Source organism: Rhipicephalus microplus, chromosome 2 (genome assembly GCF_043290135.1).
Source record: "Rhipicephalus microplus isolate Deutch F79 chromosome 2, USDA_Rmic, whole genome shotgun sequence".
Lineage (NCBI taxonomy): Eukaryota > Metazoa > Arthropoda > Arachnida > Ixodida > Ixodidae > Rhipicephalus > Rhipicephalus microplus.
In genome coordinates, this window is record NC_134701.1 from 91622406 (window position 1) to 91641627 (window position 19222).

Sequence of the window (19222 nt, forward strand, 5' to 3'; positions counted from 1 at the left end):
ACTTTTTGTGTTGTCTAGGTACCTACCAATTTTCATTGGCTACAGGCTAGAATAACTGTGGGTTGGATTAAAACTGAGAGTGCAAAAAAATAAAAGCAGGACAAGAAAAGAAACACACACACCACAAGCGATCGCTCACAACTGAAAGTTCATTGCGTGTCAGAAAAATCATATACAAAATGGAGGCGCACCTTGCATGTCATAAAGAGGCATGAATATTCAAACAACCAAGGACCGTTTCAGAGTGAATAATAAAGTTGAATTTCTTATCTAGTGATGATACCGAAAGTTAACTTGTACGAAGTGCTGTGTTCTTATGATAAGATATCCTCGTGTGGTCTGGTTAAGGTGATAGTATGAAATTGCTGTGTGTTTGAAGGTGGTTAGCATGTGTGTGAGTGACAATGCGGGGCAGATGGAATGGCTCTATTCAGTAAATTTCAATGCTCTACCCGTATGGCCATCGACCCATCTGGCTAATTTGCTTGCGAATGCATGAAGGGGTAATTCGGTGAATAACTCTACAAAACAAGTGACCAGTGAATTAGCATGCCTCTGATCGCATTTTCCTTTGACAACAGGGGACCTCTGCGATTATTTGTGCACCATGGAACCATTGCGACTAAACTTGTTTGGTGCTGAAACACAACACTCACCCCATACCACTTTCCTACATTTTTTCAGGTCATGCGACTATTATGCACGAATAGAATATTTGCACTATTCCTAGTTCTTCATTATTTGCGGATGAAAGACATTCGCATTTATATATTTTGCAATGAGAATGGACGTTTTGCAAACCGAAGTATTGATATGCAGGATACTCCGCCTTCTTGAAGCGATCACGTTGCAGCTTATTTGCGCAATCGTTTTTTTTTCCAACACTGTGTGTTAGTGTGATATCCCAATTACTCTTTTAACAATATCCGAACGCACCGATGCGAAATTAAACACCGGTTTTGCTGAACGCAAACTAAACTGCTAGCAAACATGCACCGTGGTGAAACCTAACTAGCATGTACCAAGAACCACCAATTACCGGGGCAAGGTACCTGCAAATGAATTCTGGTCCTAACTCTTGTTTTTTTAAATTCGTTTAGAAAGTCTTCACTTCATTTAAGAATGCTCGGCTCGTCAGTTTACATTAAATAATAAGTCTTATATATATATAAGTAGAGCCGAACCCGTTTATAACGAACTTGAGAAAGTGCCGCGATAAGCGATCGCTTTATCAGTAGTTCGTTATATATGAACTCGTCCATAAAAACGTGCACTTAGCAAACAAATCGTTTTTTTTCCTGCATATTCTTATTGAAAAGTGCTAACAACTTCTCTGCTGACAAGTTAGGCCTTTGAACAACAGGCCCGTTCCACTTGTTAAACGACGCCTGTTGTTTTGTTCATGAGTGAGTGAATTGTACCACGTTCCCAATTAACTCATGCCGTTCCACTGAAGCGTGGTACATCCACGTGGAACTAATCATTCCTGGCTAGTAGCGTGCAGCGCGTCGCTTACTCGGCTCTCGCTGTCGCATGCGGGGTTGTCTGCAACAAAATGCATGCGTGTGTTGGTGCGTTTTTCGTGCATGCTTCATTCGGCATCGCGCTCGGGTGCGGCGAGCAGTATGTTCGTCTCACACAACGAAGACGAATTTCGTAAGCATCGTGCACAAGCGGCCTTGCACGACGCCGCGGCGCCTGAAGTGCTTGTACCATCATCAATTTGCCGAGCAGATATCTACAGATGACTGTGATAAGGTTGCTGGCGATGAGTCAAAATGGCCCACTCACTGCCACCGGTCACTGCGCCATCGCTCTTTTCTGGCACTTGTCCGTTAAACCACCACCAAGGTCCCCACCGCCGCAACGGTGTGGAAGCCGTTGTCTCTTTGTCGCTAATCGACCCAAAGGTGGTTAAACCTTTTGCGGCATATTGTGGTGTCAGTGAGCTGAGCGTCGCAGTTAAATTTTATGCGATAAGTAGTTGTCGCTTCTCGAATTTATGGCTTGTTGCGTTCTAAGGTGTTGTTTGGTGGTCGTAGATGCCGAGGACGGCGTCAGAAAAGTTCGCCGTGGAAAAGCTGACTATGCTGCCTCCTATTTCTTCTTTTAGGGGCGACGCTCCTTACGCTGTGGGTCGTACACCCCGTGTCCTTGTTGTCATAGTAGTCACCTCTCGTTTAGTCCTTAGAATGTCCACTGGATGGCGGTACTTGCATATGATGAGTGTATGATTAAAAGATGCGAGATGGTGGTACTTGGAGTGTTCACTAAATAGACGGACGGACTGACAGACAGACGAACGGACGCATGGATGGACTGACAGACAGACACAGACAGACGTACGGATGCACGGACAGACAGACGGACGGACGCATGGAGGGACAAATACAAACGCTGGTCCAGGCTTCCCACTGGTGGGTTTACAGACCCCCGTATTCAGAAACGCTGCTTGACTTGAACTTGACTTGTCATCGATTTTAACGCAACACGAACGCGTTTCGAACGCGCTGTCTTTAGGCGGTTCAAAGGCAGCACAAATGCACAGACGCGTTTCGAACGCGCTGCATTGAAACAGTTTTGACGCAGAAAAGAGCGATTCAGCGGCAAGGAGGATTCCTCACAAGGAGCAACGCGTCGATGTTCTGTAGTATATTTCTCCAACGCCTCCTAAAAAAATTATGCCTGGTACGTGAGCCACGAACGCGCTGCCCTACCCTCTGATTTTACCCTCCTCTTTCGGTACAAAGGCGAGCGTCTCTGACGGCCGCCCCTTGCACACAGCAATGCTCTCACAGTTGCCTCCAAGCAGCCGTGATGTCACGTGACAGAGTGGTACGGTTATGTCTTAAATGAAATTGCTGCTTAAATGGAACTGGCACTAATATGTTTGGTTTCCTACTTGAATATTTTACCCCTGTTTATCTCTCAGTAAATGAAACTCCTAAAAGAAACACTTTTTCCTGGTCCCTTCAAGTTTCGTTTATGAGGACTCTACTGTATTTACATGCTCCACTCGCCAGTTCATTGAAACACACAAGGATTGAGCATGCGATGCCTATATGAATGTATGGGAATTTCATCAATGGCAACAATAATTACTGTGGTAATTTCTTACACATTTGTGCTTACTTTCCTGAATCTGGCTCACTGTCTGGTCATGAATCACCGAAACATGTATTTGCTTTATTTCAAGAACAACATATTGGCTTTATGGTATAGCAACAGAAAACAATCGCAAATCAATGCTCTGGAGTTGCGACTGCAAGACAAGTCGTTTCTGGGAAACCTCCACGAGTGTCATGCCTGCAATAGCCTGGTTGGCGAGATGTCATGAATATGCATTGATCACCACACCGCACTACCCCACAACCAGGTTGTTAAGCAGCCTTCACTTTGGTCCCCCATTCTCGTGAGTGTGGGCTATTCCAGTGTCGGCCTCTGTAATTACCTCTTGTCGGAGCTAGAATCATGGGCATGACATGAGCAACTGGGGCTTGGTACTGCGATTGCAAATGTGCTGTACATAGTATCTTCTTCAGTGTGAATTATGGCAGACTGCCTGAAAATGTGTCAAGTTTATGCGACATAATTCTTAGGAAGATGTTACTATAGACCAAGAAATAAAATTAGGTAATGTGTTGTTTTGTGTGAGTTTCAGTAATTGTTGTAATTGGAGTGTAATTAAGTATGTAATCATTCCACTATCAGTCTGGTTTGATTCTTGCACGAAAAGAATCAAATATTAGACGCAAAATGCATGCCCAGTTTGCTTTTGGTTAAAGAAAAACATCTTGGTTAAAGAAAAACAATATTCCTAATTAACATTGGTGCTTGAACATGGCACGTCGCATGTGCGTTAAACATGGTAGTGTCTCCAGCAATGTGATCCTCTGCAGCAATACATGGTGTAATGCAGATGTAGTTAAATGAACGCTATTCGTTACTCAGGAAGCATGTACAAGTGTGCACACAGAACTTAAAAGCCATCTCAAGAAACATGCTGCACGTGATGTGCCTTCGTAGCTCATGTGTGCAGTTGTACACACCGGCATCGAATGGGATATCTTACATGAATACTCAACGAGCAGGTGAGCTTCAAGATAGGCCGCCAGGTCGGTAGCAAGGCCGCCAGGTCAGTAGCATGGTGGGTATGTGGCTATGTGAGCTATGGATGCTGACTAGCAGATGCTGCTGAGCATATATTTTCTTTTTTTTTTGCTCTCGCTGGTAAACCCGAGTAATTTAGGTGGACCTAACATATGGTTTGCCACTTTCTGTTGTGCCCACTGTAAGTTAAAGGGTAGTCGCAAATGGCTGCTAGGGAGCTCATCATGACAATTTGCAATTGAAAAAGAGATGTTTCACCTTGAGGTGTCAAGGCTCGAGAAGTATAGTACTTTAGCATTGTTTAAAACAAATGTAAAATAGCAAAAATTTTGCTTTTAGAAGGCCAATTTTAAGAGAACTAGTCTTAGCCTTAACAAAGCTCAACAATAAAATTATTCTAATGATCAGAATATCAGAATAAAGCATTTCTAGCAACTGGCTGTTCTTAAGCTTGCTTCAGCTGGTGGTATACTAACGCTGGTAAACCCTGCATGTGCATTTTCTGCATCGACACTGACGAATTTTTATTAATACACACCATGCTGCTCTAACATTATCTTCACATAAATGTAAAATCTAAAATACAGAAATTCAGCCTACAATCAATCCTGGTGGGTAGCCTAATTGGCCTGCACATGTCCCAGAAATGTTTTCAGTGGGATTTGGTCAGAATAATCACAGTGTACTTCTTGTGATCCTAAATGAAAGAGAGAGAGGACAGTTTTAGATACTATGCACATTTCAGAAGCACAGCATCGAGCCACTCTCGCCATCAGTGCGGAGAGTGTTTGAAAAAGTTGAAGAACAAGCTCTTCCTGCAGTATATGTGCTATTCATGGTGCACTTTGCGTGGCTGTAACAGCTTGCATGGCCCCTGGCTTTGGCAAGTGCATCCCAAACTATGTTGTGCAGCCTCACCAGAACGGGCACACTATTAACCGCAAATATCCGAGCAAGCAGCCACTTCCTTTCTTCGACATCAGAATGCTACGAAAATGCATTTGCATTTTGTTCAGTAGTTTGGTTTGGCCGGAAAAAAAAAAGACTCGTCACAAGAGGTTTCTTGTTTTCGAAATTCTGGATGTGCGACCAAAGATTGCCCTCAAACCATTGGGTAGTTACAAACTGTCAAAATTCAAGCAAGGCTGAGCTTGTTAGGCAAGTGTGTACATTCCAGCAGTTCGCCGCAGTCTGGCCTCTAGGCACAAACGGCAGAGCTTCTTTCTTGCCAGCTCTCTGATTAAGGGCTGTACCTGGCGTTTGCGAGAGTATCCTAGGAGATTATAGTAGGGACAAGCAACAAGTGCAGCTCTGTAAAACTGACAGCAGTGACGTGGCCACGGCACGCGAGCACCACGTTTCAATCACTCACGCTTGTAATTTTTGTTGCAAATTAAGCACACCAATCTGTCGTCGTAAGATGCGTGCTCCAACTTACACAATCATAATCTGCACATCAGTGCTGAGTCGGCGTCAATTATGCTGCAACGAAAAGGCTCGTGGCGGCAAGTTTGTGTCGTCACCGCGCGAGCCACCGCTTACTAGATCTGCAACACGTTGATACACCACGTGTGCATCAACATTAACAAGGCCAGCAGAATCGCCACTTAGGTCGGGCCCATGTGCCATCTGTTCATTGTGCAGATTCGCTTCACCATGATGTAAAGCACAACCAGAATTGGTGTCTGGCAGAGAATACAGCATAACATTTCTGTGGACTTGGTCGGACTTTGAGCACTACACACTGGCTCTGCGTGGTCATTGTTTACTCTCACAAGCTGAACATGTATCGATGCGGCATTTTCCCTTGCGGTGAAATAGTCATTCGTTGTTTTCTGCCATCACAATTATACAAAATGACTGCAACACCTTCAAGAAATGTACTGGATGGAACTCACCAATGTTGCCGTGCTGCGGTGGTGTAGTGGCTAAGGTACTCTCGGCTGCTGGCCCACAGGTCACAGGGTCAAATCCCGGCTGTGGCGGCTGCATTTTTGATGGAGGCGGAAATGTTGTAGGCACATGTACTCAGATTTTAGTGCACGTTAAAGAACCCCAGGTGGTCAAAATTTCCGGAGCCCTCCACTACGGCGTCTGTCATAATCATATAGTGGTTTTGGGATGTTAAACCACACTAATATATCAATCAAACTCACCAATGTTCATGCCTGCATGCGCCATCACACGTGCAGCCTCTCCACATGCCGTCATGGTCTTTATTGAAGTGCAAAAAAGAAGCAAAAGACACAGCGTGGAGACTGCTAAAGCCACTAGGAGGCCACTTGTATTTTCTTTTTACCTCGTTAGTCACAATGTTTTCAGCCACGGCGGTTTTCATAGAGTGCTTGTCTTTCATAGACCACATTTTCATAGGGCGCTCGTGTTTTAGCAGTCAGAAATCTGAGAAATTTTAACATATGATGGATAATTTTAACTTTGCAAAGGTTATTTTCCCCCTAACTAGTGCATTTTAAACAACAAGAATAGCTAAGCATTGCATATCATTGTCGATTAATATATATGTATTCATTCGAAATAAGGGAACACATCTGTGTCGACAATGTTTTTTATAATAACTCGGCATTCATATGGTGCTCATTGCACAAATCCTGTAATTTCCTTTGATGAACAGCCAAGCTGGTTGCTGTCCTAAACTCGTTCGTGCGAGAACATTTTAAGAATAATCCTGCAAACGATGTTCAGGAAACACTTTCAGTATGCTGCCAAGTGAACAAGGATGTTTGCACTGTTGGAGGACAACTATAAGATGTCGACTGTTGTATGGGACTGATCACAGCCAAGTGCGGGGTGTGCCTATTATGTGTGGAAATAAAAAAAATTTGGATTTCTCGTGACCAAACCGGGGTACGCCTATATGCGAGTGCACCTATTATGCGAGTAAATACGGTATATGGTCACTCTAGGAATATATCATATGACGCATGTATTATGTGCTTTACCACGTGTAGCCATACTGTACTAAAGGGGATGAGATTTCTCTCAAGTCGTGTTAGTGCGGCATTTTCCCCTCAAAACACCCATTCATACTACTATGTATGTTGTACATGGGTTTGTATATAGATATACAATATATGATTGAATCCTCCACGCTTAGGAGTTCTGCTGTGTGGGATGCTGAGTTTGTGGAGAACTTCCTGAAACCCGAGCTGGCCTCCATGCTATGCCTGCTGTACCCGGCGTACCGGGAAAATGCCTTGGCCAGGAACCTGCTGCGAGACCGCATCGTTGAGTGCGCCCGGCTCTCCTGCCAGTCGCACTGTCTAACGCTTGTTGACATCCGAAGCCGCTCCTGTGATCTGACACGCCTTGACGAGATCCTACTTAACGCATTCTTCAAGGGTATGACAACTTCCGCATGGTCCTCTCTGTGGGCGTTATCACGACCATTTGTGCCTGCCTTGCTGGTTGTACAGGCACACCAGCCATAAAAATGTAAAATGGTTAAACTTTTTGTGGGGTGACTTGTTTGTAGCTAGCTTGGAGGCAGCTAGTCTGAACAAGAGAAATTGCTTTGCTGCTTCATTCAATGAAGTAAACCTAATTTTATTGATAGTATCATTTTAAGTACCTGGCAGACTTGAGTTGCACCAGTAGTGAAACTATAGTGTTTTTTTATGTGTATTTCATGACACTTATGCTCAGTATGGAGATCCCTATTGCGCTGTGGTTGAATGTTACAGTCTAAGCCAGTCAAAATGAAGAGCATGATTTTCCAGACATTGCTTGATATACCAAGTATTTATATATATCTTAACCCACTTTTGATGCAATCTAGCACTTAGTTTGTTATGTGAGACATTGTGAAGTCAGATGAAAATCCCCAATCAAGAGCAATGTCACTGGCCACACATAACGAGCTCAAGAAGCAATTTATTCTGTCCCACCATGCCATCAGCACCTCCTCGCTCTAGGCACATGGCTATTTTGCTTTGTGTTTTAAGCCTTGCAGCATCAATTAGTACTGTGTTTTCAACTCGCGAAATAATGTCAATCAACTCAAGTTCACTTCCTTAGATCTCGGAGCACAGCAGCGCTGCAGCACATTAGCCACGAAAAAATCATGCGCCATCTGTGGTAGCGTAAGGCTGCACCACTTAGTCGTGCCTTCATTCAAGCATGACTTTATCGACAACCCATGTGTTTTTTGCGCAACATTCTGAGGTTGCACAGCCGAACCCCCTTTTTTTCTTTCTTTCTTTCTTAACTGCCACTGCAGCAGCACTACTTTGGTGATCTGGCACATCGGATGGAGACGTACTTCAAGTGCGAGCTCTAAGTTAGGTATATCTAAAGCAGAGTTCATTATAGAAAGTGCATTTCGCTTGAATAGTGCTGAGAAGCCACTTTTTCCACCTGTTCAGTATAAAGCATAATTCATTGTACCTGAGTTCGTTATAAACTGGTTTGATTGCACTCTAATTCTTGCTACTGTTAAAGTTACATACATGTGCAAATGGATCTGACTTCTTTCAGGTTGCTCTACATAAAGAAAACGGAATCTTTTTTTATAGCTTGGCACATGAGATTTTCTTTGTTAGTTAAGCATTTGCTTTTGTTGAAAACAGTCCACCGCGGTGAAACAGTGATTGGCTTGGCTGCTGACAAGAAGGTTGTGGGTTTGACCCCGGTCGTGGCAGTCGCGTTTTTATATGCGACCTTTTACATGCAGTGCGATGCCAGTGCACGTTAAAGAACACCAGATGCTCAAAATTACCGTAGTCTTTCACGACCGTGTCTCTCTTAATCATATCGTAGTTTGGAGATATGAAATCCTAGGTATTATTATTATTTATTATCAGCATTAATGTTTAATATTATTATTATTATTTATTATCAGTATTAGTTGAAAGCGACAGTTTGCTTATTTAAATGTGCTTAGGATGGTGACTGCACCAAAGTTCACTTGCTCTGCCACGAAACTACTATAAGTTTGTTGATTTGATGCTGCTCAAAAACAGCACATAGCGGAACCCCGATTATACGACTTTCAGAGGACCACGCAAAACTATTGTATAATCCGAGTGTCGTGCAATTGAAAAACTAAGATTAGAGGCACTGACATTCAGCCTTGCCCAAAAAAAAGGGTACAGGCCACCTGAATAAGCATGACCATGCCTCTGCAAGGAAGGTAGATTAAATAAAACTTGCCAGTGGCAGCTAATGGCAGCATTACATAGTTTTAGAAAGTCTTTATTCTCGTCTTTAAAAAAATTTAACCTAACGCACATCTTTCTATTGATAAAGAAAGTTCGATAATTGCCTGCGCTTGAAAACGAAACTGAAACCTTGTTGGCAACAACCTCCCGTCAGAAGAAATAGACACAGTGTTATCGCTATCACATAATGGCGACAGACCACGTGTTTGCATAGAATGCCTTCGTGCGCAACTGAGCTGTATGCATTGTAATTTATTGGGCTTTTAAAGTGCAACTAGTGATGTCCCGCTGGTATTATGAACATTGACATCAAGTGACAGTAATTTTGCACGGTGAAAACAGCTGCGTTGCACCCTTACGTGTGTGCAAGCCTGTAAATGCGAGTGTGACAAAGGCTTGAAATCAGCTGCATATCGACCAGGAAAAGTTTCCACGAACCGAAAACGTGAAAATATATTTTTGACTAGGTGAAGCTACTCTGTGTGGATATAACTTGACTAGGTAATGACCCAGTATACCTATGCGTGCAATCGAGGTGTATGTAGGATTGCATGACCTTCCAGGAAAATAAATATTCCATTCTAAGAATGAATCCTGTCTTACTCTCTACTTTCCTAATCGTCAACCTCGGAGACCGCAAGTTCATATTCTGCACTCATGAATATTTGGCTGACATATGGTTCGAGTAAATGCGGCTTTTCTTTTGGATGGAATCTGAAAGTTGTTGAAGATGCGGGGTCGGCGTAAAACTGTGTCATAACGTTTTTAATACATTATTTTTGTGGAGATTTTGCCGAGACCTAACCGATTCCTCGTAAAATGTGGGTCATCGTGAAAACGAGGGAGGTATAATCGAAGTTCCACTGTATTTTAACATCAAAGCTGCAGCAAAATAGTCATTTACCGGCTTCATAACATTATAGCCTGCTTTCAGCCCTTGTCAGAGCTCCTCTGTGATACTTTGTTTGTATAGCTCTGCTGAATAAATACTTTAAAAGATTAAATGAGCAGATTTAATGTCTTTATTTCTTAGCATTATGGACAACTCTACACATCCGTGAAAAGAAAGAGTTGGGTGTCTAAATGCACACATTTTATTTGGTTCCAGTCACGTGGAACTGTAGTCGATCCTGCTTGATTTTTCAGCCCAGAAACCCGAAAGGGTATTACGATACAACCAAATGAAGAAAGACCTTATGCTCACCATCGACTGGAACTGTCCTGACGTGGCAATGTCACAGGTCTTCTTGAAGGACCCGTCTTGTAAATTCCAGGTGAGCAGACGTGAAAACATTGTAGATGAGGCTTGCAATTTGTCACGGGTCCTGTTAATTAGGGAGGCGATCGCCGGGCTAATTCCAAGGGCCGAAGTATCGGCCCCCCGAACCGCACCACGAAAGCGTGGACAATTTAGAAGTGGTCCTTTTTGGCGCGCCAGCGGACGCCGGCTGTGGCCCAAACAACAAGTCAGAGCCGAGAGTTGATAAACAAACAAAATTATATTCTCAATAATGGCAGATCGAAAACAATACGCAAGTATGCACACTCCACAATAGTTGAGTACAATATGTCACCAATCAAACAACGCACTACACAGTACAATCAGCCACACTCGAACAACGAACACAGACAACAATACGCACTACAATGCAGTCGCATGCATGGAACAACTAAGACACTTAAAGACTAAAGAGATAGAAAACCTATTCAGTCCGAAGTTCTTGGAACAAAAGTCTGGATGATATTCTTCCGAGAATCACTCACTCAAAGTCCAGCGTTGTTGTCGTTCCGTCGCCCCCGAAGTTTCTCTTCCAGGAAACCTCGCGTCTTCAGTTGGCTGCTCGCCAAGCACCAAACTTCTTCGCCGGAAACACGTCGGCTTCACACACGTAGCTGTTGCCACGCGTCTTCGCTCGATAGCGGTAGACACACACGCTCTTGCCTGTAGCTCGAGTCGTCACCCCTCAGGTGGAAATCATCTTCTTCTCCTGCTTTGTCTCCACGGACAAAACTTCGCCGACTACACGGCAGAATCCCTACGCGCTCTGGCGCTAACTTCCGTCTTTTCCTGATCTCTCATCTCGGCTGCTCGATTAAATACCTTCCGCGCGAGATTCCAGAAAGTTCTCATCATTTCGTCGGCGCGATGCGCAGCAAAGGCTGGGGGAAAGCGCGAGACGATACGAGGGCCGTCCGCGACGGATGACTCAACCCGGCATCACCACGCCCCTTTCCATCTAGAAATTTCGAGAGCTTGCTCGGCCGCCGATGTGGGGTAAGGAGGTTTGTCGGCAAACCTACGCTTCCGAGGGGAGAGAGTCGCGCGCCCGGGGAGACTTTGAATGCTGGTTTTCTTTTTTTTTTATCGTTGACCTCGCGGCGTCACTCCGGCGTTTCGTCGCGAGAATTTGGCGGCACGCCCTTTTTGAGCGCTCGTTTTGTGACACAATTACTGGTGAACAACTGAAATCTGTTAGTTTCAATTTGTGCCCAAAGCTGTTGATGTGAAAGTTGCAAGTAACTAGAACACAATGGCAAAATAAGATACTTTGTATATTCAATGGAGCATCAAGAATTGCCATCTGAATTTTCATGTACTATAGTATAATGCACTCAATGCAGCCGGCTGCTGTGCACGCTTGTTGTCTACTCTAAGCGCAGCCGATAGGCGCCCGTTCCTGCATCGATTGGCATTGCCATTGTCGGCATAGCTGAAAGCGGGTTAAAGAGAGTGAAGTATAGACTGCCCCAAGAAGTTTTTCATTATCAGAGCCTGCGAGCCACTGTGCTAGCATTTGCAATGCCTCGTGCCTGCTTGCGCTTCTTGCGACAGTGCAACGCCTGCCTCTGATGGACGGGCATGAGAAATGGGTTGACGTGCAAAGCTTAGGAGAAGAATGCATGTATTGGTTGAAGGGACACTTTGTGTGTAAAGTGCTTTAGTGAACTTTTAAGGGCTTATTGTAGTCTGGCAAAACATTCGCGTCATCCAGTGGCAATGGAAGTTGGCGACGCCAGGTTCACCACGTTATACTGACGTAAAACAGAGCATCCTATATTCTCACTCGCGCTGTGCCTTGTCACCTTGATGCATGTGCATTCCCTCAACTTATCACAATGCCCCTCCGAGGTGGTCTAGTGGCTAAGGCACTCGGCTGCTGACCCGCAGGTCGTGGAATCGAATTCCGGCTGCGGTGGCTGCATTTCCGATGGAGGCAGAAATGTTGTAGGCCCGTGGGCTCAGATTTGGGTGCACGTTAAAGAACCCCAGGTGGTCAAAATTTCCGGAGCCCTCCACTATGACGTCTCTCATAATCATATGGTGGTTTTGGAATGTTAAAATCCAAATCAATCAATCAATCAATCAATCAATCAATCAATCAATCAATCAATCAATCAATCAATCAATCAATCAATCAATCAATCAATCAATCAATCAATTTATGACAAAACCAAGATATCTGAACAGCCGCACTCAGTATTCGAAATAGGCAGCATCGTAATCGAGGGGGAATTTTTGTGCGACTCGCTTTACCCACAAGAAGTTTTACAAGCTCCGCTGGGCCTGTGCCACTGCTTGGCACAGGCTCTGGCTGAGTGTTTCAGAAACTTTGTTTTGGCTTTAGGTTAGCATTCGGAATAGTGGATATAGTACAGTTTAAGGGGAGATGTGAGTGGGAAAAAGCAAGTTTTTTGCAAAGGTGTTTTTCATTCTTAGCTTTCACAAGCTTGGTTTCTCTACTTTTACTAAAAAAAAAAAAAAAAATTTGGAGATTGTAATTAAACTTGAAGTGGGTTAAAATTTCTTTTGAAGAGCATGAGATGGCTACCAAAAACTAAAAAGAGCTCATATTATAGAGTTCCCTGAAGATTATCTCATGCCTGCTTGCCATTGCATTTTGCATAAGAAGTTCACTAAGCCCGCTTCCTCAAAATAGCTATGATCGCTGAGCTCTCATGATGGCAGAAATCATTTTAAAAAACATACCTTTGCCCCCCCCCCCCCCCATAAATGAGCTTTGACTTATACCTTTAAAAAGTTTTTTTTTCATGATCCAATTTTTCGGCTACTTCTTGAGATTAGACATCTTGTTTTTTGTAATACTGATAGCCCAATCAGGATGAAATTTTGCCCAGATATCCCTTAACATGTGAAGGGTGCAAGTATCTTCCTTAAAACTTGATTTTGCCTGTATGATTATTACGAAGCTGAAGTAAGCGATTAGTATGGACTGAGGATTGTAAGAATTCTCATGGTACAATTTTTTTATCCATTAAAAGGTCGTATACACACTTCCTTAATAGTTATTAGCATTATACAGAGAATGAGGAGCAATATGAGCCATTAATGGCTCAGAACCACAAAAGTTTAATGACATAAAACGTTTGTCTAAAATGAACTATATTTTACACATTGTCATGACACAACAGAAGAACTGTGCAACTTACAACAAAACTAATTACATATTTCAAATCTGCATGCAAGCTTATACAGTCAAGCCCCGCTATAACAAAACTGACGGGGTGCAAAAAGATATTGTTGAAGTGATAAAACTTGTTGTAGTGAAATAGAAAAAATATAGCTGATCTAAGTAAGCAAAACAAAGGAACTTTTATTCTCAAATTCAAAGTGTGTCGACTGCATCATTTTCTTTCCCAGCAGCATCACAACCTGATTCTCACCCATGCATAGTGACGCCATGGTGAAAAAATTGGCAGCATATCCACGGAGTGAATGATGGAGAGTGGGGCGAAGCATTCGCCCGTCCATTCGTTCTTGCTTCTGTCCGTCCATGCGTCCGTCTGTGTGACCGTATACACCCATCCGCCCGTCCGTGCATGCATCTGTTCGTGCGTTCGTTCCTACGCTCGTCCATGCATCCTCCCCTGCGTCCGTTAATGCATCCTCCCCTGCGTCCGTTAATGCATACATCCATGCATCTGTCTGTGCGTCCGTTCGTCCATCTATTCAACATTCCAAGTACCACCATCTCGCATCTTTTCATCATATATTCCTCATATAGAAGCACCGCCGTCCAGCAAACATTCCAAGGACTAAACGAGAGGTGGCACACGCACACTTTCTTTCAGCTTGCGCTTCGGGTCTACTTCCCACCTTTAACCACCTCGAGTTCATGGTATATACTAGTTCACTGTATTCATGGCACTGCGGCCCAACGCTCGCTAAACCTTTCTAAAACCATGGAGGTTACGCCCAACGAGTATAACGTAGCAACCCTTTCTTGTCAGATAGGGCTCAATGTACATGCTAATGGCTGCTAATGGGGATCGCAGCGTGCGCGTTAACTAAAAGCCGAATGCTACTGTCTCTCATTCCCCATTAGCAGCCATTGGCATGTACATTAAGCACCATTTTTTATTGTTCAACAATGCACAGAAGAAATCTCTCACCGGCACCACATCAGAGGTCAAAATGTTATACTTGTTACATACTACAACGGCTATGAGGGACGAAGGGGTGCCGCTATAAAGAGCTTCGCCCCTAAAAGCAAGCTAAAGAAACGGATTTTGTGAACGAACCTATCGACTGCACAAACATGCTAACACCAGCAGCTGTCCACCATCAAAGTGTATTCGACAATGCCGAGATGGAGGCGTGGTATCACGGAGCACTGAAATGTCTTATTCTACGCTATTTTTATCGTCCGCCACTCGCAGCTGACTGATTTTGTTGATAATGCAGACAAACAGCCGTTATGATTAGTGACCACACTGGCCAAGCGCAAAAAGAACCAAAAGCATCGGCATCGGAAAAAGCATTGTCCCACGATTTCACACAGTAGCTGCATGAAGGAAACTATGAACTGAGCGATTGAGCTTCAGCTTGGGATTGTCTGTGGCTCAAGAGCAGGCCAGTGGCAAAAGCCGAGCAGTCTCACTGCCATTGCTGTCGAGCAATGGCGGCCCCCGTGCTTAGTAAATAGCGGCGGTGTCTGCTGGTGCCAATGCGTGTTTTAAACTTCGTTGATGCATTTTCATATTCTGAATATGCATCAAAATGGTCAAGGTTGTGTTAACTGCATGTCATTAATTATCTGAGTCTAGAATCGCATTGTCAAATTTCGTTGAAGTGGAACGGCAGAAGAAGAAGTGTTCATTGTGGCAAGAATATTCATGCATTGACTCCTATGGACTGTTCACAAGGAAATGAAACTTTTTCGTTGTAGTGGAAATTTCATTGAAGCGGTAATCATTCTAGAGGGATTTGACTGTATATACAGGGAAAAATTTAATTGCCACAACCTACTTATTTATTTACAAAACTTTTTTTTCAGATCGCATCTCCTCTTAGGCAGCTTATAAGTAACTCAGTAATAAAGGTTAGGTGCCTTGTCAAGTGAGTTTAAGCTGAATTATGGGTCGAAGAGCTGCATACTGCGTTCATGATTTTGTGATGCTGACAGGTTGACCGGGACATTTTTGAAGAAGCCCTCATACGTCCTGGCCGTGAAGAGTTTATACAGATTTTTCTGGAGCGGGGCTTTCGTGTCCACAAGTACCTGACGCCCCGTAGGCTGAAGCAGCTCTTCAAGAAAGTCCAGGGAGAGCAGTTCTTCCGATCCGTCTGCTGGGAGGGTGCCCTGGGACGTAGCCCCGTAGGTGACCTCTTCGTTGATATTTGTTGTGGGCGTGAGTGCCCTCTAATGACACTGCCTGAACTGTTTGCAAGTGCCTCTATTGCATTGGCAGTTGTAGTTCTTCATGCAAACGTTGTGGATCATAGATAAGCCATTCTTTGGTTAACTTGTAGCTCCTTGTTCTGTTTGACTCGATCTCTCTTTAATGTTTTCCCTGAATGCTTGCTTTACCTACTGGGTAAGAGGGGATACCCATTCTCCCAATTCCATCTGATTCTTGGAGGATCCCCCGTAGCAGTTGCGAGCTATGTTAAATCGTATTGTCTGCTATTTTTACTTAGAGAAAAACTATCCTGTTATGTCTATTACTTTACAGATGTGCACGTTATCTATAATTACACCTACATTTTCTCCCATGTGAACAGTTCTCCAAGCTGGGCAAGCACTTTGTGGACACTGAGCTGAACTGGCTGATTGAGACTCTGACTGGCCTGCACAACTTTGTGGACAGCCAGGAGTTGTCTATGAACGCGGCAGGCATCTATACATTGGACCCCGGTGCAGCCGAGCGCAAGGCCCTGGCCCTGCTGGCATTGTGGTGCGCATTCACACAGCGCACTGCACAGGCCAGGCGCCTATGGCAGTGTTGCGACCAGCCCATCCACCTGGCACTGCTGGTGTCCATGACGTATGGACGGCTGGCCAACCTGGTCCACGTAGGAAACACCAAGAAGGACCTGTCAGATGCCTGCGAGTAAGTTTCAGTGGTACTGTCTTGTCATCACGAGGTATTGGTGCGCTCACTGTTGAGCAAGGGGGGGGATCACAGTAGTTCGTTTGTAGTGTACTGTAGGCACGGGTATGTAAGCAGTGAAACCTCAGTAATACATATCCACTTTAAACGTGTGAATAATTTAAACTTAGTTGTAATGGGTTCTTGACCGAGTCACACAGATTCGAATATATTCGCTGACTGCTCTATGTACCCATATGTTTATATACCTGTATCAGATAGTGTGTCTCACAATAACCGTTTTTCGGCATGAAAGTTAGCTGCTGCACTTTTTATCTTGTCGACGGTCACAGTGTGCCTCAAGTTTTATTCGTCCTCTTCAGTACATGCAGAGACCAGCGATAAATCATTTTGAGTTCTGCATGATTGCAATGGTGCCTTTACTGATAAGCATAAGGCAAGAACGAAAGGTAGGTGGCAGCCACAGACGAATTGACCAGCATGACTTATTGCGGGCAACCTTATCACAATAATATTCAGCTATCTGCTTGTCTGTATGTGTGACATAGCACTATTTCAAGCATACTGCATGCTTTTACTAGGCAGCAACTTAAGTGTGCTTTGCTGCTGTTGCTGCCGCCTTGTGCAGGACTAGATTCAAGTGAGCGGTGCGGTTGCCAGGAAACTCCACGGCAATGACTCTATCACTGGCTATTACATCAATTACTTGTGTATGGTGCAGCATGCATTATGCTGCTGTAAGTGTATTGCAGGCTTTTATTAATTGCATTGCTCCCCTGTACACTGCCGCATTCTTGCGCTGAAATGGTAGAACATCGTGGAGTGCGCACTGTCGAACCTGTGACTTGCAGCATGCTTGTCATTGCTGTGTTGATGCATCAAAGTACTCGTCGCACCTGTGCACATTCTGGAGAGAAGTGTTACGAAGAACACAGCGCCTGCAGATGTGTGCATGGTACAGCCAATGGCCCAGCAATCATGGCATGCACTGAGTAGCCGACACGCTGCGTGCAACTAGCCAGATACAATATAGGGTCCACGTGGCAGCTGCACATTTTAGTGAAACGATGTCAGTTTTTCGCTGGTAGTGGATCATGATAGTGTGTTGTGCTGAAAGCCAATACATGTTTCTGTCTGTGCTGCCGCAATGACAGTCTCTGTCTGTTCCTGTCCATCCAATGTATATACTTTTGAATTGCTCCTCGGTCTCACCACTGCGTGCTGTGCGACAGTCGCATGAGAGAGCTAACATGTGAGAGGCAGAATCAGCCGTTTGACAAAAAAAAAAAAAAAAAAAAAAAAAGCTTTGTAGCAGGTGCATATCAAGCAGCATTCTATGCGGCAGAGCATTCAAGTGAGAAAAGAATTGTTCGTTTTTCTTTGTTATTATTATTAGTCTGTTAGTTCTCAATAATATTGCGTTCAATTGGCATTGCATTTCTTGGTGTGCGGCAGGGTCTGCATGTACCACGAGATGCAGACTTGTACTTGGTGGTTAGTGTGTACTACCATTTTAGTGCGTAGTTTGGCTACATTCCCGGCATCCACTTATTGACGAGCTTTTACTGTGTGTATATATGTGAATGCTTTCCAGAAGTTGGCATCTGTGTTGGAACTTGTAGTGTCGTTGGTTTTTGCTTTTTTTTCACATGACTGGCAACTTGTGTTTCGATCATGGCAGAAACATACTCGTATTGTTTTCAAGCACCTGCAGGTGTGTATATTTAAAGGGCACTTGAACAGTTTTGCTGTTGTCATAGCAAGTACGGGAAAGTACTTGAATTCCCACTCCATTCATGCCACAATACTATGTTTTAGTTTTTCTATGCTATCCTGTTTCGTCGCCTGCCATTTGTGCTAGAAATAAGAACCTGCATGAAATACCCCTAGTTTGCTGCGAATTTGGGCACTTGGGCTAAGGTTTGTTGACAAGCTTGTCTTTTGTCTAATAATATTAATATTTTTGGGGATTTTACATGCCGAAACCATAATGGGAATGTGGGGCATATCATAGTGAAGGGGGCGAAAAGTTTTGACCGTCTTGTGTCTGTATTGTGCGCTGACATCACACAGCACACTTGCTTGGACAGCGTTTCACCTCCATCAAAATTTGACTGCCGTAGTTGGTATTGAACCCGTGACTTTCAGGTCAGCAGCTGAGCGCCGTTACCACTGTACCACCACGTCCGCTGCATAAAAAACAAGGTGCGTCCTGTTGTGTGCTGTTCACCTCGCACCCTTTCTGGCGCCACCGCTTTTCCCAGGAGAAGCGCTCTCCCATGCATTGCTATGCGGGACAGCAGGCCGTAAATAACATGTTTTATAGCTGCACATCACAGGTTCGATTTTGAATTGTTATTAGGAGCATCTATTACACCACATATGTGAACAGTTTGCCCTAAGAGGGTCAATCTTTCACAGAGTATAGACCCCAGTGATTGCTGCCCATTTTATTTACCTGAACTGTAAATAAGTGTTCTATTGCAAAAATAATTGGGAGTAGATTTACTTCTTCCTTCAAGATGAAGCAGTCAGTTATGCAAGCACTGAGGAGAGTGGCCGAAGGGTCCAGACACCCTTTA

The 19222-nt window shown here is 44.1% G+C and overlaps 1 protein-coding gene across 4 annotated transcripts in view; it reads left to right on the top strand.

The window, feature by feature from the left end:
- The window catches only part of LOC119170801 (transient receptor potential cation channel subfamily M member-like 2), a 257355-nt gene that overhangs the window by 148342 nt on the left and 89791 nt on the right, over positions 1 to 19222 (top strand). For all 4 annotated transcript variants that reach the window (XM_075886642.1, XM_075886641.1, XM_075886640.1 and 1 more), the window contains exons 6-9: positions 7226 to 7470; positions 10434 to 10561; positions 15713 to 15904; positions 16312 to 16640. In XM_075886642.1, the coding sequence (XP_075742757.1) occupies positions 7226 to 7470; positions 10434 to 10561; positions 15713 to 15904; positions 16312 to 16640 (894 nt within the window). The remainder of the gene's footprint in view (positions 1 to 7225; positions 7471 to 10433; positions 10562 to 15712; positions 15905 to 16311; positions 16641 to 19222) is intronic.